The 25,834-nt window shown below is 39.8% G+C and overlaps 1 protein-coding gene across 1 annotated transcript in view; it reads right to left on the bottom strand.

The window, feature by feature from the left end:
• rngtt (RNA guanylyltransferase and 5'-phosphatase) overlaps positions 1-25,834 on the bottom strand; it is a 117,101-nt gene that overhangs the window by 18,418 nt on the left and 72,849 nt on the right. The window contains exon 13 of the mRNA XM_006792622.3: positions 9,081-9,181. Coding sequence (XP_006792685.1) covers positions 9,081-9,181 — 101 coding nt within the window. The remainder of the gene's footprint in view (positions 1-9,080; positions 9,182-25,834) is intronic.

Raw genomic sequence — 25,834 nt, 5'->3', positions numbered from 1 at the left:
AGCCAAATAGCCATGCAGTGATGGACACTGTCCAGCGCCAAGATCTTACAACAGCGTGTCCAGTCCCATCATTACCTCAACTATTACTTTGGACCTACACATTGTGACCACTTTTGTAAACACGCAGGATTCAAAAACAAGAAAAGTGCCCTTGTGCTGACACCATTTCTCCTAAAGCATCCATGAGATAGTCCCAGAGGCCATACAAAAGGTGCAGAAACAGATAAGATAAGGTTTGCAACACAGTCTCTAAAGCAGAGACTCTTTTGTTGTGGTTCACAGACTATTGCACAGCTCTAAGCTGATGTTTCACTCACAGGGTCATGTGTAAATTACACCGAAGCATCAATTTTCCTCTGAGCTGGGGGTCAGACGAATAGTGCTACAACAAGACAATTTAACCATACAGAAGAAAAATAAAAGGTTTTCAACACAGAACAAGGCGGGAGATTCTGTACAAACAACCAAGGCGCTGTTAAATGTCAATGCAGTCTGCAAACAGCATGAACTCGGAACTATAGTAGCTGAACACTATTCCAACAGATTTATAACTCTTTAGAAGCAAAAGATCAAACGTAAATTAAGCAAGAGATTAGAAAGGGTCATAGCACTCAGTATCAATGAAAAACAAACAAACATAGGTTTAAAAAAAATATTAATACTAGGACTGAAGCATGATAAAATACTGCATCATGCACTACTAGCCTCATACCAATACTCTGGTCACTGTATCTGAGCTATTTCCTCAATGGATTGAGCTTCACTAAACCCTATTAGGGCAAACAACTATAAAAGAGAGTCATTTTTGAACATGCACAGCAGTTTGGACAACCTCTGACACAGGTGTCAAATACCCTGCTCAGTCAAATCAGACAGCGACATGACTTCAACCGGACAGCTACAATGCCCGATTCCTCTGATGTCACAACAGTGTTCGTCACTGTCATAAAGTGGGGGTCGCATGCGCCATTCAGGCAGCTGGCTCATCTAAACTAAACTATTTTCAGCAACGAGTGTGTCTAATGCAAATGATCTCCTGTAATTTCTTGGGTTTGTAGCTTAAAACAACCCTGAATTTATCCAATATGGCTTCACCATCTTTATGAAATACTCTTATTACAACATATATCTAGGGGTGACACTGGAACATTACTCTGTTGCATAAATCAGCCTCCACAAAAAATATCTAAAATTCTAACGTACTATATAAATTTTTATATGACATCTTGACAGATTGATAGGGGAAAGAAGCTCCGTTGAGCTCAAGTATGATTAGTAATTCATTACCATGACACTCAGATCCACCCAGAGCGCAACCTAGCTGGTGTTCACATGTTGTAGTTAAAGATTTTGTTGTCAGACGAAAACAGTTATCAGAAATGCAACTTTTGATGTTTTCTTATGCTCCACAGCTATATTTAGAAATTACTGAGCCTTCATAAAACAAAGAGATCATTAGGGGCACCCCTCAGTAACTTCAGGTATTGCTGGGAAACTATAAAGAGCTCTTAAATTAATCTCCTAATTGCTTAAGTCATCTTCTAATTTCTTTATCTCGTACGTCTACAACCTACCAACACAGCCCTGCAAACTGCAGCAGATATAACATATGGGAGTAGTGCAAGCTATATACACTTGTATCTATAAAAAAACTAATATAAAGAGATGGACTAATTCAATTCAATTCAATTCAATTCAATTTTATTTATATAGCGCCAAATCACAACAAAAGTCGCCTCAAGGCGCTTCATAGATACAGAAAAAAACCCAACAATCATATGACCCCCTATGAGCAAGCACAGTGGGAAGGAAAAACTCCCTTTTAACAGGAAGAAACCTCCAGCAGAACCAGGCTCAGGGAGGGGCGGCCATCTGCTGCGACCGGTTGGGGTGAGAGAAGGAAGACAGGATAAAAGACATGCTGTGGAAGAGAGACAGAGGTTAATAACAGATATGATTCAGCACAGAGAGGTCTGTTAATACATAGAGAGCGAGAAAGGTGACTGGAAAGGAAAAACTCAATGCATCATGGGAATCCCCCGGCAGCCTACATCTATTGCAGCATAACTAAGGGAGGATTCAGGGTCACCTGGTCCAGCCCTAACTATATGCTTTAGCAAAAAGGAAAGTTTTAAGCCTAATCTTAAAAGTAGAGATAGTGTCTGTCTCCTGAATCCAAACTGGAAGCTGGTTCCACAGAAGAGGGGCCTGAAAACTGAAGGCTCTCCCTCCCATTCTACTTTTAAATACTCTAGGAACAACAAGTAGGCCTGCAGAGCGAGAGCAAAGTGCTTTAATAGGGTGATATGGTACTACAAGGTCATTAAGATAAGATGGGGCCTGATTATTTAAGACCTTGTATGTGAGGAGCAGGATTTTGAATTCAATTCTGGATTTAACAGGAAGCCAATGAAGGGAAGCCAAAACAGGAGAAATATGCTCTCTCTTTCTAATTGATGATCATGAGTTTATTTGTTCAATATAAAAATAAATGGTAAAAATTAACATATTATGGTAACTTGTATAGCTTAGCATGATTCACGGATAAATCTTTATTTGCCTCATCCGCTGACTGAAACAAGCTGCTTTAACTTGTCATTGTCTAATACGCCAACTTTCTTCCGACTGTCTGCCATCGTGCAGATGACCATATTAAAGACATCTACCCTCGGTGACAATATCCAGATCCCTAAAAGAATCTGTCTAAAGACTCGTGTTTGAAGGGTTAGGGTTAGTAACTGAATCTTTGGCTATGCTTACCAATTTATTATCATTATGGCTATATCATTATAGGATATAGACATTGTCCACAACTGTTGTATTAATCATATAGATATCCATACATAAGAATAAGCACAATAAGATCCACTTGAACAGTATTCCGAATCTTGCACAGTAAATGAAGTCTAAATGTAACAGCTATATACAGCTGCATGTCCTTGTGGTCATAGTGATAGCAGAACCATAGTGGCCTGCGCTTCAGATGTCATCTACAGAATTCCATTCAAAGACACGCTCCACTCTAGTTCGCAGAATCCTTTGTCTTTGTGCTGAAGGATGAATTGCTACAAGCTCACAGCAGACTTGGTGATTTATAGTGGGTGTATATTCCAAACCCTTCTGTGTTGCTTCTAAAAAGCAATGTATGTTAATTGTTTGTACATAATAGACCCTGTGCACAAGAAAATGCTAACTTCCTGGTTTGAGACCGGATGTGGGGATGTGGGCTTTACTTTGCGGTCAATCGCTACTGCGAAGATATACTCCAAAATCATGTCCAAAACTCAAAAACGGAAAGATGGTGTTAAGTTACAAAGAGGAGAAGGTGGGAACACTCACCACTGTTGTGTCATAAAAAGTTTAAAGAGTTTAGATTGATCAGTTGTTTACATCACTCAACACAAGCAGAACTGCATTACTGCATGCAGAAGACACATCGTCCACATTCAGAAGCACATCGCTGGTTATTTTTTAGAACATAACATCCGCGATAAAAGAGGGACCGCTGTTTACAGATACTGAGAAATATAAAATTTGAATCCCTTTTCTCTTTTGCTCTGAGGCACGGGGGAAAAAATAATAAAGTCGATGAACATCATTTACAGATATATTGGGTAAATGCCCAAGACATCTATAGAAATGTAAATCGACGCTTGATTCATTCATTTGCTTAACTTGTTTTGGACCGTAAACAGGGCGCGAATAGGACACCGGAAGTAGCATATGCTAACATGCACATAGTCTATAAGTGAACACAAACTCTCTGACACCGTGTTCGGCCTCCATTACAGTCTAAATCTTTCCTCTCTGGATGCAAAAGTGGATAGTTCTCAACAGTTCAGTAAAAGAGTAAAGTACAAAAATTCAACAGCATTGACTTCGTGTTGCTCTTGATTTTTCTGGTGCATTTCCAAGGCAGGTACTTGAGTGTGAGGTCTGACTGTGGATCCTTTACACACACAAAATATGGTTTGCAATGTTGTAATGACACTCAACTCCCCAGAGTACAAGAGTAGTAATGAGAAGCTTGGGCTCTGGGCTCTACAGAGACAATCCAAGCCATTTAGACTGGATCATTCTCCATTTTTTAAGTTCTTAAAATCACTGCACACTTAAAAAGAGATGATGTAACCATTACTCATCCTGCCTTCAGAGAGAATACTGACTCGAATTATCCATAATTCAAGTAATCTATACAATAGTCGAGACTGTTCTATGCTTGGGAGGGGCACTGGCAATGTCCACCAACACAACTTGCTGCTTCATCTTTCCATTTCCTTGTTTTCCACCTCTCCTGTCACACAATAATCACCGTCTGCCTCTGTGCTTGCTTTCAGAGATGGCAATAAAACTTGCAAGGCTGTATGCCTCTGTGGTACGCAAAGATGTGCTGAAAGATTGATTGTGTGGGCTGATGAATAAACAGTTGTTACCTCCGTACATGCCTCTCTTTCTCTCTCTCTCTCTCTCTCTGACTAAGAAGAGATTTGAAAAGCTATACCGAGGTCTGTTGAGAGCTCATCTGCCAACAAAAAAACAAAAAACAAAAAAATCATCTTTTGGGGAAATATCAGAACATTCTCAAATGGCAACAATAACCGTCTGTGTTCTCCTACACACACAGGGAGGACTCAAGGCGCTGACTAGTGGGCCTGCTGGCTGGATTCGGAGTAGTGTGAGTGACTGTACTCTGCTGCCGTCCTCTCAGTCTGCTGTAGGTAAATGGTAACAGGCTCGTGGCTATAAAGCTGGGACAGTCACTAAGGTCAGCTGGCTCTCGAAGGAAAAGGCAGCGTTTCCAGAAAGCTGACAGCGACTCAGACAGCACTCACAGACTGGACAGCAGAAAAGAACACAGAGTTGAAGGATGTGCAGAAACAGTAAAAAGAGCACTAGATCTTACAGCCAAGCTAGCAGCTCTGTGAGACTTTACCCAGGCCCAGCGGTGCTTTGATTTACCTCAACTGCCAAATCAAAGTTACAAGGCAAGTTTCCGCAGGTTTAATGTTTGGTAAATTGCAAACACCAGAGCTGAAGCTATCGAGAATGCCATTGCTTTTGGAGATAATAAAATTGTGACCTGATGATGGTTGAAAGAAACACTGAAGTGATGAATTTTCCCCCCCAGAGGGGAAATGAGCACCTATAAAACTGCAGAATAATCCATCCAATAATTTTTAAGTCGCTCCAAACCACAAACGCCAGCCTCCTACCTGCACAAGAGGACAAATTGAAAAGATGAAGAGTTATTTGAATTTGTCTTCTGGAAAAAAAAACAAATAAACACAATGTTTTGTGCATATCTACCCTGGAGATTTGCAGATGCATGATTAGATTTTGTTCAAAATCAAATGTACTTTAACAAGGGAAATGCATTCCTTTAATTCATTTTCTTCAAGGCAATGTATTATGCTTCTTCTTGTTTTTATATATAATATATTCTCTTATTGTTAAGGTTTGACCGGCACACAACCCCCCCACCCTCACCTTTACTACAGAGCCCTCTCCCTACTCTCCTACCTCCCTCGCTTCCCCCCATCCCTGACACTATGACATCCCCCTCCTCCCCAGTTGTCAGGAGACAACTGAGGAAGCTTCGCCCCAGGAAGGCAGCAGGCCCAGACAAGGTGTGTCCTAGGATGCTAAAGGCGTGTGCTGCTGAACTTGGGGAGCCGCTACAATGAGTCTTCAACCTCAGCCTGCGACTGGGGAGAGTGCCAGCCCTCTGGAAGACATCCATTGTCCCAGTCCCCAAAAAAGAACCGGCCCAATGAGCTGAATGAACTTCCAACCGGTGGCACTGACGTCACATCTTATGAAGACCCTAGAGCGGCTCCTCCTCAACCTCCTCCAACCACAGGTACAACATACCCAGGACCCACTACAGTTCGCCTACAAGGCGGATGTCGGAGTGGAGGATGCCATCCTGTACCTCCTACACAGAGCCCACTCACACCTGGACAAGGAAAAAGGCACGGTCAGGATCCTGTTTCTTCACTTTTTCAGTGCCTTTAATACAATCCAGCCCTGTCTGCTTCAGGAAAAACAAAGCAGGATGCAGGTGGACCCCTGCCTAGTCGCTTGGATCTCAGACTACCTCACTGACAGACCACAGTACGTCAGGCTGAAAGACATCACATCTAACACTGTGGCCAGCACCACAGGAGCACATCAGAGAACTGTGCTGTCCCCTCTTCTCTTCACCCTGTACACCTCTGACTTCTGCTATAACTCTGAATTATGCGATATTCAGAAGTTTGCGGACAACACGGCCATCATGGGGTGTATCTGGGATGACCAGGAAGAGGAGTACAGGTGTCTGGTGAGGAACCTTGTCACATGGAGTCACACAAACCACCTGCAACTCAACACCTCAAAGACTAAGGAACTGGTTGTGGGTCCAGACTAGGTCCACCTGCCAGTTCTGATAGAGGGAGAGGAGGTGGAGGTGGACAACACATACAAGTACCTCGGGCTGTGGGTGGACAACAAACTGGACTGGTCATGCAACACACAGCACCTGTATAAAAAAGGCCAAAGCAGACTTTACTTCCTCAGGAGGCTGAGGTCTTTTAACATCTGCAGGAAGCTCCTGAGGATGTTTTACCAGTCGTTGGTTGCAGAAGTACTGTTCTATGCTGTGGTGTGCTGGGGGAGCAGCACAGCAAAGAAGGACTCATCCAGGCTGGAAAAACTAATCAGGAAGGTTGGCTCTGTGGTCGGCATGAAGCTGGACACTCTGGTGACAGTGGCAGAGTAAAGGACATTAAAGATGCTGCTGGACATTATGGACACGGTCATAAATAATCAGAGGAGCCTATTCAGCGACAGGTTGCTTCTCCCAAAGTCAAGAACCAACAGACTTAAAAAGTCCTTTGTCCCACACGCCATCAAGCTGTTTAACTCCTCGTTGGAGGAGAGAGGGAGGGGAAACAGGGGGACAAAGGAGGGCGGGAACAACTGAGCTGTAGTGCTTTTTTTCCTCCACTGTGCAATACTCGCAATATTTTTTCTTATATTCGACTGTGCAATAGACTCACTCAAATGTGCAATCCACTAGTATTCCTATTCATCCATATTATATATTCTGTATTTATATATGTGTATATATGGTATATTTATGTTTATATCCTTGCTCTCATTCCCGTTTATTGTATCTGTAACATGCAACTTCTGTCGGTGCTGTGCTACTGGAAACGGAATTTCCCAGAGGAATATAATATAATAGTTTCATATAATCTAATCTAATCTTTCAAATGATGAAGTCATTGTATGTGCATATAATTGCTTTGATTGCTCCAAGTACTCTGTTCTAAACAGGTCAATGTCAAAGACTGTAAATATCCCAGGCACACAACTCTGATTGTGAGCACAGAAGCCCCACCCACTGATTCAACCTTCTGTTTGCAGAGGTTAGCCAATCAGAAGGAAGACTGTTTAAAAGGAGCCCGATATTAGAGAGGGAAGAGTAAAACAGATTTTTTTCAGACAAAAGTTGAAATACAGGACTTCACTAAGGTCCCATATTTTGAACTGTGAGTGATGCAAAGCTACTCATTTAGTCCAATAATACTGAGCTTAAATTGAATAAAATGTGGTCAAAACATAAGTCCATTCAACTACTTATCAAAGTTTAAAGACCAGGGTCCCATCTCAGATGACATTTGGTGAGAAGCACGGTAATTCCTAGACAGCGATTTTGAATCACAATGATGAATTAACCTACTGTAAGCCATTTTCACACCTGCTCTGCAGCCCAGAACTTATTTAGACGTTACCAGATGGAAGTGCAAATGTCTGGTGAAGTCAGATGGGCCATCAGCTGGTCTTTAACCTGCCAGCTTCCCAGCAGAAAGTCAGTGTGATATCTTATGAAGCTCATGTGAGAATATAGCAGGTACTTCATAATGAACACATGGGCATCATGTACTCATGGAAGTACATGTGTGAATCTCCAAACCTGGTCTAGAGTCTCGAGTTCTTGAGCAAATATAGTTTTAATGGGAGAAAAAAATGGGAGCGAACTAATGTAAACTGGAACAGGGAAAACACACAAACTACACACAGAAACGGCCTGGCTCTTACAAGTAGACCAGAGTAGTTGGTCAAAAGTTGTATTATTTCTGGATGAAAGGATCATATCATATCATCATAGAAAAGTTCAGACATGTAATTAAAGGATCTGTTGGGAAATTTTAGTCTATTCTATTCCATTTATAAGCTTTGTTAAAAGGATGGCAGGTTATTATTATTAATGCATAACCGTAACATTATTACTGTAATAAAACGACAATTTATTTTGATATATTACTGAGAAAATATGTGAATGATATCTAACAATGTTCATATTTTTGATCTGATATTACAGGGGCAAGGTGAGGGAAGTTTGAGGAGTATGTTTAAATATTTTCCTTATTTTGTGTTATTATAGTTTGTATTATATTTTCTTTTATGGCAAAAATATAATAAAAAGACTGTTCAACAAAAGAAACGCCCCGGTCGCCCAGCATCTTTAATCTCTGAACTGTTTAGCTGCAATTTGACAGTGCTAACCACTGCACCACCTTGCCTCCCAAGAAACACATTTGTAAGCCTTTATTACCTTTCGATTTCCCCCTCCCCAGTATAGAATTGTTTTCTGCGGAGCTGTAATGTATACTTGGGTAATGGTTAGAGCGAACATCAGTGGAGCTGAATAATTTATGTAGCAGAGGATAATAAAAGAAAAAAAGCAAGAAAAAGAGGAGCACAAAGCACATACAGCATATACGAAACTTCTGGCACTTAAGGAAAAAAAAAGTGCTTAGGCAAAATGGAAAAAGAAATGAACTTTTCATGCAGTAGCTGTGCTGTTGTAAAAGGAAGTGAACCCTGAGGCAGAAGGGAAATCTGAAAGGAGAAAAGAAATGGGATGAAAAATGAAAAACTGAAAGATGAATGTCAAGGAAATTCAATGTGTGTGCTTTGGACTTTACACATGTGTGCACATGTGGTTGTCTCTGAGTACTCCAGTGTGTCACAAAATCATAGGTGCTATTAGAGTCCTCAGGCAGAGCGTTTCCCTGGCAACAGTGACGTACCCTTCTCCTCCGACTTTGGTGATCTTGAGACGAAAGTCCACGGAGTTGAGGTTGGGGGGCTTCCATTTGAGGATGTCGTCACACCTTCCAGGCTTGTACCTCTGTGGAGGAAGCCAAACCCCAACAAAATTACAATGTGACAGACACTTTGGAATAAAAATACATGAAATGTACCTTCAAAGAAGGGGCGGGACCTATGTGGAGTAAATTTATGTGTGCGTAAAACACAAGAGAATTAACGGTTGAATAATTCACGAGCTGAGCAGAATTTTTCACACAGTCACAGCTAATGAGATGAAAACCCTCGTACAAATGAACCTCTATTAAGACGCACTGTTGGCATCCAACTAATTGATCCCGGGTTAAAAATTAGCCTTCGAGTATCAAAAACGTCATGAAATGCAAACAAGCGCCTGAGTGAAAAGAGAGAGAACTAATTAGAAAATTTGCAAGCACTGCAAATTTGAAAAGAAATGATTAAAGATTAAAAATTTATGGTGGGAACACCAGAATAGAAGAGTAAATATAAATATGACAAAGTATTATGCATAGTGATTCAACACGATTACATTCTTCACATCACTGCTGCGTTTCACTGCGCAGCAACATATGACACACGGCGAACAACATGCTTCTCTCCATCGCTTCGATTATTCATGCACGCCTGACATTTCAGAAGGACATGAATCAAGAGAAGTGAAACATGAGAAATGTAAAGGCATGACGGGTGGAGGCGGGAACAGATGACCAGATTCTGTCACTGTCAGGTTGCCCAGTAACAGAAGTCTACTCCAAGGAAATGTGTGGAAAACAGACAGGATTCCTCAGGAGAGCCTGCACCGTCACACACATGACTAAATTACTAAATAAGGAGTTCCTGCTCAACCCACGTAATGCCCCCATGGCAGTACTATAGAAAAGAAATGTAAATCAACACAGTATGAGAGAATCATCACTAAAACCTGCCCTGCTCCTTCGTGAACAAGAACAAGAAGCCTGGTGTCTGAGTTCAGCAAGCTAACAGTTTTCAATCAAGCCAACCCGATATCTCTAGGAAGTATAAAAGTATACCTAAATCGTGTGACTCTGTGGTCAATTTTCAAGGCCATTGCTGGTGGTACAATATGTTTTCTGAGCCTGCGCAAAGGCAAAAAAACATTTATTCTTGTTCCAAATAATGATGCCTCATGGATCTGTCTCCAAGAGCTGTCTTTTATATCTCCATTTAGGTAATTTAATAAATGTGCAAAAGGGGTTACGTGTTCAGAGATTTGAGCAGTCTCGTCTTTCATAAACTCACGGCACGAGCATTATTTTATTTGTTGTTTGAAGAATGAAAAAAGCAAAGAAAAAGGAAAGAATAAAAAAAAAATACCTCAAGTACATCCTTAGCTCTGTGGTTACGATTCTGACCATTAACTGCAAGATCTTAATTCTGGTCAGGGTAATTTGTGTCTCTCTAAAGGTTGAATACAAACCAATTATCATTTTATGTTCTGCTGGAGAAAGACATGCAGATAGAATAGAAAGGACTTTGCATAATGTGGCAACACTAAAGCTCTGCTCACAGGACTAGCATTCACTGGGGAGCTCCAGTTATCTGGAATAACAGTGAAGGTTGTGTGTGAACCCCATTTTGTGCAATTCTTTCAAGTTTGTAATTTAAAAGCTGAAGAACTCCAATTACCTGCCATAATGTATTAAACACGGAGATCCAGCGCTCACATTAGTCCCGTGTGAATGTGAATCTTTGTGATATGGGCTCTGTATTTTCCCCAGATATTTGTTATCTAAGCACGTCTTCTGAAACCTTTCAGTCAAGAATTTTAGAGCCTCTGCTGGCGACTATAAATGAAAGCTGAGATATTGGGTGCAAATTCATGAGGGGTCATGGAACAACACATCAAGGGGACACAGAGAATAAAGAAGCATAAACCACAACAAACAGTTAAAAAATGAATTAGTATTTTATTGTCATCTTCACCTATCAACTAACTATATCAGTTTTACCCATTTAGAAAGCCGCTGAAGGTGGATGAATTGTATTCCAGCTGACATTCCATGAAAACCAGGGTACACTTTGGAAAGACAGGTTCTATCCTTAACCTTATCTTCTGTCACAAGAACCCTCTGCATGCTCTCTTTTACTAAATCATGAACGTCCTCTGTGGTCTTGCATTAATTCCTTCTGCCTGGGAGGATACTTTGTCCAAACCATCTCAGTCTTGCTTCTCTCTCTAAAGCTTAATTTAGACTCTACGTCCTAACTTACATAGTAACTGGAAATTTCTTTTATCCCTACACCGCAAGCTTCCATGCCATTCAAGTCTTTATTGTGTGTGTTGACAAGACTTGCAGTTGCATCATAGACTTAAAACAGGTTTCCAGTTATCATGGAAATTAAGTTGTAGATCTGGCGCAGAAATGTAACTCAGGTTTTACTTTGCCTCCGAACCACGCAACCTGAGCTGTCTCTGACCTCATTTCTAATGTTATCCCTCATGGTCATGGCAATGAAAATATGAGGATCTTCAACTCTGTCACCTCTAGCTCCACCTCCTGTCTTTAGTCTGTTAGTGCCACATCGTCTCCAAACCATGAACAACATGTTATAAACCTTCCCTTTTGTTCTTGCTGCTACGCTCTAATAAATCCTTCCTGAGACTCGTCTCTATTCACTCCACACTGCCTCACTTCTTCTTCTCTCTGCACTGGACATTGCTTTGGATGGTTGACGCAAGGTATTTAAACTCATCCAACCCCACTTCTTCTATTCCTTGCCTCCTTCTCATTCTTCCTAGCTTCTACTGACTTTCATCCCTCCAGTGCATACCTCCACCTCTCCAGGTTCTCTTGCACCTGCTCCCTACACTCCCAAAGAAACAAAACAAAAATAACTTTCAGTCCTGTAGACAGCCTCCAGGTCTAAAAAGTGATGTGAAAGTCCCTTTAACTTCTATTCTTTCTAGATCACCTAGAGTCAAATAAATGATAAAGCAGGCACGGTTTAGGGTTGAGCTACTTTGTGACTGAGAAGTCGCTATCGTACATCTTATAAATGTGCTATAGAGCTAACACAGCGAAAAGCATCATTATGAGATTCCTGTACTGATGGAAAACTCTGAAGATAACTTTATAAACTGGTTGACATGTCAGATTGACCTTATCATTTCTGGTGTAAAGAGAAGGGACCACAAGTGTTGGGCGTCCTCCAGCTTTGTCCACCATGGAGCTCTCAGTGTGGGAGGTGGCCTTCGTGTGCCTTTGAAACCAACACACGCTACAAAAGCTTTTCGTCGTATTGAGCTAGACAGGAGGAAAAAGACGGAGTGGCTCTTTTACAGAGCCTTGACTGAGTACATCTTTTGTTCTGAAAATGTGGGTGTGGAAAGGAACATTCTTCAGTATAATTAGTAATGCTATGCAGCACAGGTATCAAACTAAGCATTAGCAAATTACTTATATCACTTTTGCAAAATAAAACATGAAATCTAAGAACTACATGGTCAACAACTGTTGATAAAATGACTTTATAAGTAAGCTGAAAAAAATAAATTAACATGGTGCCAACTTGTAAAGTGCTAGAATAGAAAAGGGCAACAATGTTTGCAGGTACTGTGGGTCTTAAAACTGACAGAACCTGTCAAGTTAATGAATGGCCGGACCCCCATAAAACTCATTGCCCCTTGGGATCTATTGAGGCTTGCTCCCAACTCTGCATACTAAAATGTGCACGCTAACATTTTCAACCGAAGTTATATTTGCTTTAAATGAATGCATGCCAGCAGAGCCATAGCAACAACCTCATGAAAGCCCAATCAAAGATAAAATCTTTAAAGTCAACCTTTAAATTTGTTTCTAAATGGAAAAAGTGCTGCCTGCTGAACCTGTGCTTTCATTACTATTGGCAGTTTTGTCAACAAGTGACTGCACATGCAAAACAAGAGCTTTATTATTGAAGTGCAAAACAGACCTTCAGACCCGATCGTACATTGAGGAACTCATCTCTCATCTATCAAATTCATTTTCAGGTAATGATGTTCCATTGCATACAAATTGCTTGCTGTTTCAAGTTAGAAATTCAGAGGCTGCCGGTGTCAGCGTGAAGGGAAGGAGAAGACAAAATGGGGGGAGATGCACAGCTTGAAAGCAGACGAGTGGCTGTATAGTGTCATTAATTTTTAAAAAGGACAGAATAAAACCAAAACAAATGTCTATATCGAGTGTGGAACAAACGAATCAGCTTAATGTTTACTCCAGGAATATCTTGCATTAGCCAACACACTGAACAAAACATGGCCTAAGTTTAGTGTTGTAAATCTACTTTCAAACTTGTGGACAATGTTTTTGCTCACATATAACGCCAAGACTTTTTTCATTTCTTTGCACTGGTGCCCTTTTTATGTCAGAGGCTCACACGGTAAAGCGGGGTGGCTTCAAAGCAGTTGTCAGACATGAACGTTCGTCAATGTCTGAAGAATCAGGCCTGGGCTTTGACCAGAGTTACTTTTTCTTACTCCTTTTTTTGTAAGATGTGGCACCTGGAATTAGGGCTGGGCCATATCATACCGTTCACGGTAATACCGGTATAATGGAATTGAATTGATATACCTTTATTAGTCCCACAAAGAGAAATTTCATAAGGCTGCCGACCTATTGCACGCAATGGCGGCGCCATCTTACCCTCCGACCATACATACATTACACAAAACATCACATGGGGAAGACAGGTCAGAGAGGTATAACAATGGAAAATGCACCACATGAGGAAAGATAAGGAGAAAAAAATAACTCCCCCCAGACTGAGCTCCAACAGGGAGATCAGTTTGAGAACAGAAAAAAACACCTCTGCACATAGCACATGAAAAAACTCTTAATACACCAAAGAAACACATTACAAGCAACAGGGATGGGTAAAGGGTGCAGCATCGGAAGGGAATAAGCGTTGAAGGCGTTTGGAAAGGGACGGGGGATGAGTGTGTGCATATCAGTGTATATGTATGTGTGTGGGTGTCCGGAGTTCAGCTGAGACAGTGTCCTTCGCCCTGCTAGGCTAAGTAAACAGTCTTCCAGCCAACCCAGGTGGCCTTGCATGGAATGGGAAGGAACAGACTCAACACAGTCGTTATCAGGGTGTTGTTGTTCAGCTCCAGCCTTGAGACCGCAGCTGGCGCCGAGTGGGTATCCGCATGAGTGATGGTGGTTTTTACTTTAGTGCGAACAGCTCATATGAATTTCAAAGCAATTCTACAGTCCAACACTGGTCTCTCAATCTCCCGTTGGAGAGCCGTGAGCGTCGCCATACTTGCGTTCTGTGATGTTGTCATTTCTTGTGCTCAAGGAGCCGATTCTGAGAACTCACGGCAGTGTGCCTCCCCGAGATTAGGGCTGCTCGATTATGGCAAAAATGATAATCACGATTATTTTCACTGAAACTGAGATCTAGATTATTTGACGATATTTATTTAACAATAACAATGTATTGAATAATGACTTTAAAGATGGTCAAAAAATAATATAAAATAGTGTGCAAATACTGATAACAGTGCAAATGTTTGCAATATAAAAAATAAATGAAAAATGTAAACATCTATGTTTAGTGAACTTTGCAGTGTTGCTCTGTGGTGCAGCTACGACACTGTAGCAAAGTTTACACACTATGTCTACTTGATCCACGTCTGACTCCGCGAACCCATAATGTTTCCACACCATTGAAGTTTTTTTTACCTCTCTTTTCAACCAACGGCAGTCACTCTCCTCTCCAAATAACTTCTGCTTAGCTTTCCGAGCCTCCCTCGGGTCCTCTTAATCAGCGGTCCCCAACCCCCGGTACTGGTCCGTGAGTCGTTTGGTACCGGGCTGCGAGAGTTGAGGCTCAGGTGTGAAATGTATAGTTTTTAGGGTTTTTATCGGTTTTCAGCGTTATTTTGTTATCGTTTTTATCGTTTACTCGGTTTTCCTTGGTCTTTTCACGTGTGTTATGAATAAATTTTCTTTTTTTCGGTACCGGTACTAGTTTTATTTTGTTGTATTTATCCGTGTCACCTTAAAGGCCGGTCTATGAAAATATTGTCGGGCATAAACCGGTCCGTGGCGCAAAAAAAGGTTGGGGACCGCTGCTCTTAATTGTTGTGACACGTGTTCAAAATGCAGAGAGGTGCGCTCGATTTGCCACACGGAGCAGCGCGAGAGTAAAGCACGAGGGAGGGGCTAATAATCAGCTCAGTCATTTTCAATGATCGTTGGAAGCCCAGATCGTAATTGTGATTAAAATTCAATTAATTGAGCAGCCCTACCCGAGATGTCATCCAATTTGCGCCCAGAGATGTTATTCCGAGCTAGCCCTTCCGAGATGTATCCAGTCTGCAGTCAGAGATCTTATTCTGAGTATTCACAGCAGCCATAGCCTCTCCAAGCTATGAACCTGCACCGCTTGATGGGCATTATGGCTATCGTAGGCAGGAGCCTCGCGGAGTGATACATAATATTACCGTATTGTGCGTGTATAACCTCTTTTTAAGTTTTGTGGATATTATACATGGTTATGCTGAGGATATGTCAGCCAATTTCCACTGGAAATGCCTTTTGGTTAAACTGTCAGCAAGGATTTTGCATTTGCACTGTTAAATTTTTTATATAACTTGAATGCACATAAAAACAACCCAGCTGCTTGTTTAAGTGAAAATACGTTGATTTTTTGTTTTTGCACGAATAAAGTTGAGGAGTTGTAAAGTATTTTGTCTAGTGTCAATTATATCGTCAGTTATATCGTTATCGCAAATTTTCAAATGTATTTCGTGATAAATATTTTTGGTCATAACGCCCTACTTTACCTGGAATTCAGAAGCCTGGAGATATGATGCACATTTACTTATTGCAAATTTCCCAAAAATCTCCTGCACTAATTACAGACTAGTGCAATTGATCGAAAAAAAGGAATGTGACTGGACAAATGATTGCTACTACATGTGATGAATTTGCAATCTCATTGCCTCGGCAATGGCTCCTTCGAAAACCTGGACCAGGTCTTCAAAATGACTTTGGCGCCTCAGACATCAATGACACAGAGTTTGTATGTTATCATTTTGTGACTAATTGGAGTTGGAAATGACATGCAATCTGTTTGCGATAATACGGTGATTATCAGAGCCTTAAAGGACTGTTTTCAAAAGTTTTGGAAAATTTGTTTGGGGAAAGTTGAGCAACAAAATCAGCTGAAGCCAAAACCTGCTCCAGATTGCAGTGGCAGCTTTAGTTCTTCGTGCTGGAACAAGTTTGTCATGAAGATACTTTAAATGTTAATAGACTATTCAGACTTTTTCTTTTCCTTTCTTTGTTGTTATTTTGCTGTTGTTAGCTCATGTGGTCTTTGTCAGTCAACAAACTTGAATAATAGTCAGCAGCTTATGTGTCTCCAGGAAAATGATGTATCTATTTTTTCCACCGTTAGTGATGAATCAAATGAAAATACGTCTATTGTGTGAAAACAATATATAGAGAATATGTAGCTCATGTCTTGCCATCTCTATTTTAATATGTTTTGGTTTCTTCTTTAAATTCTACACCTCTACTGCCCTGTACTCCGTCTCCTTATCTCTTGTCTGAAGACTCTGGATAAAAATACTAAACATTATAATTGGGCCAGCTTTCGGAAATCCCAGCATGATGACACTGTAGGCTGCAACGCAGCCAGGCCTGCTTACTTTGCAGTTTTCTACTTTAACAAACTTCAGCTTTTTGGGGACCAAAATAAATAATTAAATGGAGTCTACAAATCTGCCACAGAAAACCTTTCAACCTTCAATATTAAAAAAAAAAAAGACAGACAGGCAGAGAAAGAGGGAAAAATGCACCCGTAGTCTTTGCTTTAGCCCAAAAAGTAAATTTCAGCTCCTTGAGAAATCTTGAGCTCATAAAAGTCACCAAAACAAACATGATTAACTATTACTTTTTTTATAAGAGCTTGACACGTTGTCAGAAAAATCTCTTTATCACTATTTATCACTATTGTGATAACGCTACTTTTAACATAAATTAAACACTTTGTTGTGACTGTTGGTGCTTAATCATTGACCTTCACTGATGTCAGCAAAGAGAAATAAATAAACTGAGAGGAGGAAAGGAAACCACATGAGAATTTAAAGAAAATAACTGCAAACAGACAATGTGGTAAGTTATTGATTTGCTGCAGATCAGAGATTTGTTACCCTTTCAGTCTAGAAATAAATGTCTGTATTTGATCTGGTGCAATCATATTTTCACTGGGAGAAATCTACCTCTGTCACTTTCACTGTGGCACAGAATTGTGAGAAAAACAGTAAAGCTGAATATCAATATTCAGGACCCCTGCTTTTTTTTTTTTTTTTTAAATTAATGTACACTATCATGTACACACGCTACTTAAACACATTTTCCCCAAAGAAAATAAAAATAATTCAAATTCAATTCTTTTATTTCAATGTTTTTATGTTTAGCACATAAAAATTATCTGGTAATAATCTTAAAATTAGGTAAAAACTTAACCTCAAATGATCAACACCGCATGACATATTGCACAGTAACCCTATTTAATTCACAAAAACTAAGCAGAAATGTGGAGGCATTGTATGAAAAACTAAGTGCATGGCTCAATAGCCGATAAGCTGAATGACTATATCAGTCTTTCACAGCACTGTGGAGGAATTTCCTCCCACTTTTCTTTATAATGTTGGTTCAGTTCAAGGTGTAGTTCATGTGCAGGCATTTATGTATGTACAGCTCTTAAGGACCCCTCGGAGCATTTTAATCACACAGAGGTCTCTTTTTAACAGACACATTGCAATGCCTTGATTCTTTTCTTTTCAGCCATTCAGTTGTAGATTTGCTGCTGGACTTGGGATCATTTTCATGTTGCACGTCAACAACCAACAATACCAAAAATTAAATACTTGTCAAAACGCAGTTTTAACTGATGGCCAGCCATATGAAACATCCAAGGATGACTAAAGAATTGCGATCAAATGTCAAAGAAATGTTAATGCTTGTACTATGTTTCATGGGAAGTTATTTGATTGCTGCTGAGACATTTAAACTCAAGCAGAGGACATGCTGTCTACAGCTTCTCATACATATATTCTTTAAAAGTGTCCAAATCATATGAACGGTTTCACAGACACTAAAGCTTGAATATGAAAAGGAAAAATAAAAGAAGAAGCATCCACAGTTTCATCCAACTTTAGCGTAATATTCCCCAGGTATGACATCATATAGCCAATCCACATTAACTTTTTTCCTAAAGTTTAGAACGTCTGAGTTTATATGATTGCACTGCTACTAAAATCTACATACTGTAAATATTTACCCTGAGGGCGATATGACCAAAAATATTTATCACGATATACGTTTGAAAATTTGCGATAACGATATAACTGACGATATAATTGGCACTAGACAAAATACTTTACATTTTCACAACTTGACTCGTGCAAAAAAAACCCAAAAAAAAAAACCAATCACTTAAACAAGCAGCTGTTTTTTTATGTGCATTAAAGTTATATAAAGATTTAACAGTGCAAATGCAAATTCCTTGCTGACAGTTTAACCAAAAGGCATTTCCAGTGGAAATTGGCCAACATATCCTCAGCATAACCATGCATAATATCCACAAAACTTAAAGAGGTTATACACATAATACTGTAATATTATGTTGAAGCACAGTACGTATCACTCTGCGAGACTCCTGCCTGCGATAATGCTCCGACAGTCCATCAAGCGGTGCGGGTTCATAGCTTAGCAAAGTCGTACTAAAACATTTGACAGATTTTCCAGCGCTGTGTACCACATAAAATCGTTTCGAGGTCAGTAAACACAACCAGAATTCATACATAAGGCACACGGGATTATAAGGGGCACTGTCGATTTTCAGAGGATTCAAAGGATTGATTTTAAGTGTGCCGTATTTTCCAAAAAACATGGTAATAACGACGGCCCGCTAGCATGTGCTACCAAAAATAGTGCTTTGTTGTGTATCTGACGGACGAAAGCTAAACCACTGCCACGCCACTTAAGCTGCAGCATTTTTACAAACCAATTCTGGTTCATCCGTTTCATTTAACAATCCGCTTTTGCCCTTCTCATTCTCTGTCGCCGCCATGCTTTTTCCGCCATGTGCGTATGAAAACAAAGGCACTGCGCATGCGCGTTTTACCCATATTCTATCGCGATATTTCATTTTCTTATCGTTGCCCAACATTATACTGGTATTACCGTGAACGGTATGATATGGCCCAGCTCTACTGAGGGTTATGGTATTTATTAAATAAACAAATCCTGTCATCTATGAACTGATTATTTGATAATTACAGAAAGCATAAAACAAATTCAGCCTCTGATTGCTACACAATTTATCCATCAACACTTAAGTGCATCTTGAAAAAAGGCTGATTGCTGTGCTTTGAGACACACCACCACAATCAAAGTGAATCTGCCAAATTAGAAGAGAAATCATTCATAATAAATGAAATATTAATTTATGTATAATGCCTGATTTACTGTAAAAGGAAGCTTACTGAAGGGTTCTCGTAAGTACTTTGATTACAGTTTTTTTTTAATGTCTCAATTTAATAACATCCTTGTCCTTCGAGGCGAGTGTGCCATGGATTAAAGACAAAAGGCGGGACAAGTCCAATAAATCTGTTCCCACGAGTAAAGCTTCAGACACACTGGTCTGTTTCTTTGTGAGTCACACTGATGCATGGTTTGAGTGTTGATATGCAAAATGGAGCCGTTGCATTAAAAACAAACCCTCTTGGGAGAAACCGGCTTGAGAAATAAAGGGCAGGGGAAAATCTTGAGGTAAACTGCGGCTATGACACAGACTGAAGAATAAGTGAGTTTACAGAAACTGATTATGCTGATTTATGGAGCAAATAAAATGTGCTTTAATGAATGTTGTGCCTTCTAAACTCAAATATCTGTCTCAGATAATCTACAGCAACATGATTCAAAAGCTTTAACTTCACCGGGTCCAAACTGTACAGTATTTGCACTGCCTTAGATTTGTGAATACAGCTTAAATGATGTGGTTTAAAAAAATAAGAGAAGAGAAACATTTTTCTTTGTACTTTTTGCACCGAGATCACCATCTGGAGTGTTCCCATAAGCAATTCTGCCATCTGTGGCAATTTCGTTCAAAATCTTTTAATTCAAACTCTTTCCGATGTTCCCTAAACAAAGAAAACATATCCCAAGGACACCATGTGTTGGGTGAGATAACGCGACTAGTGACTGATGGCTGGTGTGGCGCTAACCTTTGTGCTAACATTAATGGGCATTCACTGAAGTAAGACCCTCCTGAGATTAAGCCCGAGACCACCCTAATCCCATTCGCACAAAAGGAGATTAAGGTTGCGAAGGGTTCTGTAGACACGAACACAAATCAATGACTTAGAAAAACAATTTCAATATGAAGGAGTGTTACTGGCTCCCTGCACACTAATGATCGCTGGAGCTGTTGGCAGTAAATGCTTTTTGCTTTCAACCTCTGTGAATATGCCTTTATTGAATGACTAATGTACTTAAAAGACTGTGTACCTTGAGGATAAAGCTGACCAAAAGATCAGAAGCCTTTTGCATAACTTAAACTCTTGGCCTTCTGTTATTTGAGGGAATTTCACAGCCCATAATGTGTCTGTATCTGGAGGCAACCAGTACACATGAGAGAACAGTGCTCTCTCTGTCGCAGTGCATGACTGCATCTTTTCTCCCTTTTACGAAGTAAAAGATAACATTACACAACTTCTCCAAAGTGCTTCTCTCCAGTCATTAATCTTTAATAAATTCTAATGCCAGTCCTCATCTCCTTGTCTGACCTACTCTTTTTACTTGAACTTTAACACCATGCTAGGAGCTACATCTAACATTTGTAAATCGACTTTTATTAAAATGAGAAAATAAATAAAAGTTAAAAAAGACCTATACATTAGCAGAGCAATGCTGCTATCATGTCTAAAGCATTAAATGGATGTCACGACTAGGGCTGCCACGATTAGTCGACTAGTCATGATTACGTCGACTATCAAAATCGTCGACGACTGATTTAATAGTCGACGCGTCGTTTGACGCTTTGTAAGATCACAAAAGCCGCAGGAATAAGTAGTAGGATTTAAGAGTGTAATAACGGACTGAAACAGAAGATGGCAGCACTGCATGTACAAGGATGCCAGCTGCCGTTAAACCCCGAAGAAGAAGAAGCTGTGTCCCATAATTCATAGCACGGCCCAGAACAGTTGTCAACAATGGCGGCAGCTAGTTAGTTTTAATATTACTCTTATTATTCTTTCTGGGTCGCAAAATAAACGTTTAACATATTTTCAGGTGAGAATGTAACTGTGTAAACCTCAAATATCTGCTCAGTTTATCAAGACACCACATATTTTCAAAAGCGCTCCAACGTTTTTGGAGACGTCTGTTACCCACTAGCTCGATAGCTAGCCGGGGGCAAGGCTCACTAGAGCCGGTGAGAACACCGGACTCCCGGCAAATCGTTTTCAAACCCACCGCCGTCTTTCGCTACTCGTGTTAAACATGATATATAAGTCACTTAGATAACTTAAAATGTTAATGTTTGGCCTTTTTTAGTATTTTATTTGTTCCTGAGTAAATCGGTTTGGCTGAGATTAAAGTTATAGTTTTTACACAGCTGAATAAACATCAAGCAGACAACTGATTATCAGAAGTGTGAGATGCTCAAGAATTTACTCTGGTGTCCTGTTATATTTTAGATAGCAAGGAGTTTATTAAACTTCACCGAAACAATCTGCAAACTTCATTAAAATTTAATAAACCATCATCTTGTCTTTATTTTTAGTTAGCACATACCTTAAACACTTAAAGCTGTAAGCTAATGATAGTTATATAAGAGCAGATGCTGCTGGTGCAATAAGCTGTACGTTTTAGTCCAATGGATGATGATCTGATTAGTCGACTAATCGCAAAAATAATCAGTGACTAGTCGACTATCAAAATAATCGTTTGTGGCAGCCCTAGTCACGACCCAAAAAAAGGTGGCAAATATATAGTAAAAACACTACTTTGAGTTACTCTTTTGGTTTATGTTAGAAATCCACAAACGACACAGCTCGCACTGTTTCCTAGTTACAATTTTTTTTTTTTTAAACAAAATTTAGTATACGAGTGGCAGATGCTGCTCTCTTAGTTAAATGGCAAACAAACCTCTCACTAAAGCAGGCTAATCACATCTGGCCAGCACGCAATCCTCTAAATAAGATTAGTCCTGAAGCGAATGAGTGCATCCCAACCATAAATCTGACTAATGTGCAGGTCGCCAGCTCCTAGTTGGCAGCACCCTCACGTGAAAATGAAACTAGAAAAGCCTTAACGCCAGACTGTCTCTGTTTTTGTGTGTGTTTTCAAACACATAATGAATTAAGATACATTAAAGTACTGAATAACATATTATTGTATCAAACCCTCTTAATCATTGAATTCAGATGTTCTGACTCCAAATGCCACAAGTGTATAAAAATCAAGTACCCAGCCATGCAAACTGCCTTCACAAACATTTATGAAAGAGAGTTGTTCTAAAGACTTCACTTAACCCTCTCAGACTTTTTGTTGCTAATTCACAACCAAGTCCTGCAGTGGTACTTCTGAGTTAAAAAAACTAATAAAATATGTATGTGGGGTAATCAGGTTGTTAGTTTTTAACTGTTGCAAATCGTCAGCGCCTGCCTTGAGAGGGTTAATCTGAGCGTGATATTGTTAAAGGTTGCCACCTCCCTTATATAGTCCTCAATCAAACGCAAGTGGTATTATTGTATAGTGAAAGCATTTCGCAACCATATAATGTGCTCAAGTCCTTCATACGTCCCTGTCTCAGTAACTTTAGAGTTCTAAACCTTCTCTGGCATTAACATCAGCATAATAACTCTGTGTCAGGAGCTTCATGATATGGTTTCCATGGCTGAGGAGGTCCTGTAGGTTTAATATGCAAGTTGTCTACAACTTAGGGTTATCTGCCCTTTTCATGCTGTTATACTTAATTCTTCATTGTAAACATCTGAGGGAAATTCTTCTCTTGTAACATGTTTTATTTGGTGCAGGCCATTACATATTAGTATTCACTTCCACCTTGATGCTAGATTTCCATCTATACTGCACGCACTAGAACAAAAGACTCTTCTGTTATCCAAAATCTAAGTACTGCAACACGGAAAGATTTGTTTCTTTTTATTCTCTAATATCCAGAACACAGAAAGACACAACTTGAAGTGGTATAACTGTTTTTTAGTTATAACTTTTGTTCTGTGGTGCTATAAAATAGTGAAACTGGGAGCTATAGTGCTTTCAGCACACAGTAAGACATCGGCAGACTATTTTCAAATAAACCTCAAAACAGCAGGTGCACATCTTTCCTACTTGTGTTATGTCCAAAGTGTTGTCAGCGTTGTGCCTGTTACCAACCCTAGTGATGGCAGCTTTTATTATTAACTGTTGAGATTGTACCCAGGCTACTATCACGCTGTTCGGAGTGGTTAGATGCATGCTAAATCATTAACTCCCGTTAAAGCAGAAGTATATCATAATTATTTTTCTCCATCTAGAGCAGATGGATAGAAATTTGTTCAATATAAATAAAAACAGACATTGTTACATAATATTTTCCATTTCCCTTCTACTTGCTTCATCCTTTATTCAAACACTTGTCATCTTTTTGGGTCCCAGCCCATTAGTTTGCCTGGCTTTGCAGGGAGGAAGTAGCTGCTGACCTTCAAAGTTTGGCAAGATTTCATTCGCAGATATGTGAAACAGCTGAAGAACGTTACTTAAAAGACCAGCGATTCAATCACGAATCAAACCGAGTACAGACACTTGGAAAAAATCTCTCTTACAGTGCACAGCCTTTCAGTGATGTGAAAGGACTTCTATCCAATTCAAAGGTGAGACTTATACAGGGGAGGGGGTGAAAAAAGGCACCTGACAACAAATTGTTTGAACAATGACCTGTCTATGCAATCAGTTTTCTCATTGGAGATCATTTGCACCTGATGATTCCCTTCCTGGCTGCTGAACAGCAATCATTTCAATTCTGTAAACCACGGCTGCCAAAACAAATCACAAACCCCAGTTGACAGCATCGCCCTAATCCATGACTGGGATGCAGATGATGCGGCCGTTTCCTCTGAAGGTTTTTCATATTCTCAGACACATACATAGTGACGTCAAAGGAGCCAGTGTGCTTTCAACACCCTCCTCCATATCACATTTCACAGAGGTTGCAGATGACTATATGATCATAAATGAATGACTAGCTGCACAATACAAAAACAAAACCGTAGTGCTCTGATTCCAAAACAATTTCTGATAAAGACTGTAAATAATTTATAAATGACAAGGATAATATAATATAACAGAACAATCTTTCAAAGAGTTAAAAAAACAAAACAGAAATAATAAACCCTAAATCTAATCGGGATTCTTTCTTTCATGAGAGAGAAAAGAGTAACCCAACCACATTCATAAAGAACCAAAATGCAAATGCAAATCGAAAGAAGAAAACTGAAATTGGAAAGATGATACTGCTGAAGGACCAAAACACCTGCAAAACATAAGAAATTTATTGCACCACATACTGACTGAGACAGTGATGCATCAATTAAGCAGGCTCTGTGAAACTACTTAGGAATGCAGATGGTGGAGGAAAAGTGCAGCTGTGTAAACCTGCCTCCAGCAAATTTTTTTGCCAGATTTCCTGAGAACTGTGGCTACAAAACGGGTATAGCTACAGTTTGATAATTACTTCTTAAATCATGAAAAACAGCAAGAGGGAGAAACACAACGACTGTGTTTTGTGGTTAAATCTCAGATCGATTTAGAATTCAGGTTATTTTTTGCAGGCTAGCAGCCCTACTGTGTGGATTCTGCAATCTCAATGAGAATTCCCTTTACAACAGAGTTAATATTTTATTTTTTTGTGACTAACAAAGAGAAGTTATGCTCACCAACAATTAACCAGTGAAGTTTAGTTTTTGTGGTTCTCTAAATTTAAGTTTTGAATTTAATTTTTGTAGTCAGAGAAAAATTTGTAATATTCAGACTCAGACAACTGGAGACCCGACGACCAGGTAGTCGTTCTTGTTATACTTAGAACTTTGAAGTCTGCCTCCTGGGGCGCATGTGTAGCTGCTGCACTGTAATGTAATGTCTGCGGATGAGTCCACGTGATCACAAAAAACAGGCAGGCGTAAGGACATCTATATGGACCTTTGCATTCATCGTCTGAAATTCCAGCTTCAGGTCCCAGTCACACAGGCCCAGAGACTGGTCAGCTACTCCCTGGCAGGGAGGACTAGGAAAAACATACATTCCTCAACCAGATGGCGATGGACTGCTGAAGGTTGCTGGCAATGACTAAGTACTGCAACAAAAACCTCCTTGAGATTGTTTTGGTCATGAGCAGATTGCCTTGATTGCCCCTAGTTGGTGACTTGTCTGTAAACACTTGCTAACTACTCCGTAAGCATTTAAGATACAAAACCAGAAATGGAAACTGCTTGTGGCGACTGACTGAATTCTAGTCATGCGTGTCTGAGGCCTAAAGAAAGCAATCCAGTGTTGCTTTCCAGTGTCACCCTATTTCTTTTAAATAGTTGCATATTTGTATGAAAAATGTTGGTTTTTATTACACAATTTACATCTCTTTTTTGTGTGTTGACTAGATTTGTTAGGAAACAATGAGGTTTAAACTATGATAG

The sequence above is a fragment of the Neolamprologus brichardi genome, chromosome 15, assembly GCF_056152115.1.
Source record: "Neolamprologus brichardi isolate AB-2024 chromosome 15, ASM5615211v1, whole genome shotgun sequence".
Taxonomy (NCBI): domain Eukaryota; kingdom Metazoa; phylum Chordata; class Actinopteri; order Cichliformes; family Cichlidae; genus Neolamprologus; species Neolamprologus brichardi.
The sequence above is the reverse complement of the archived record's forward strand: the minus strand, read 5'-3'. Positions and strand labels throughout refer to the sequence as shown.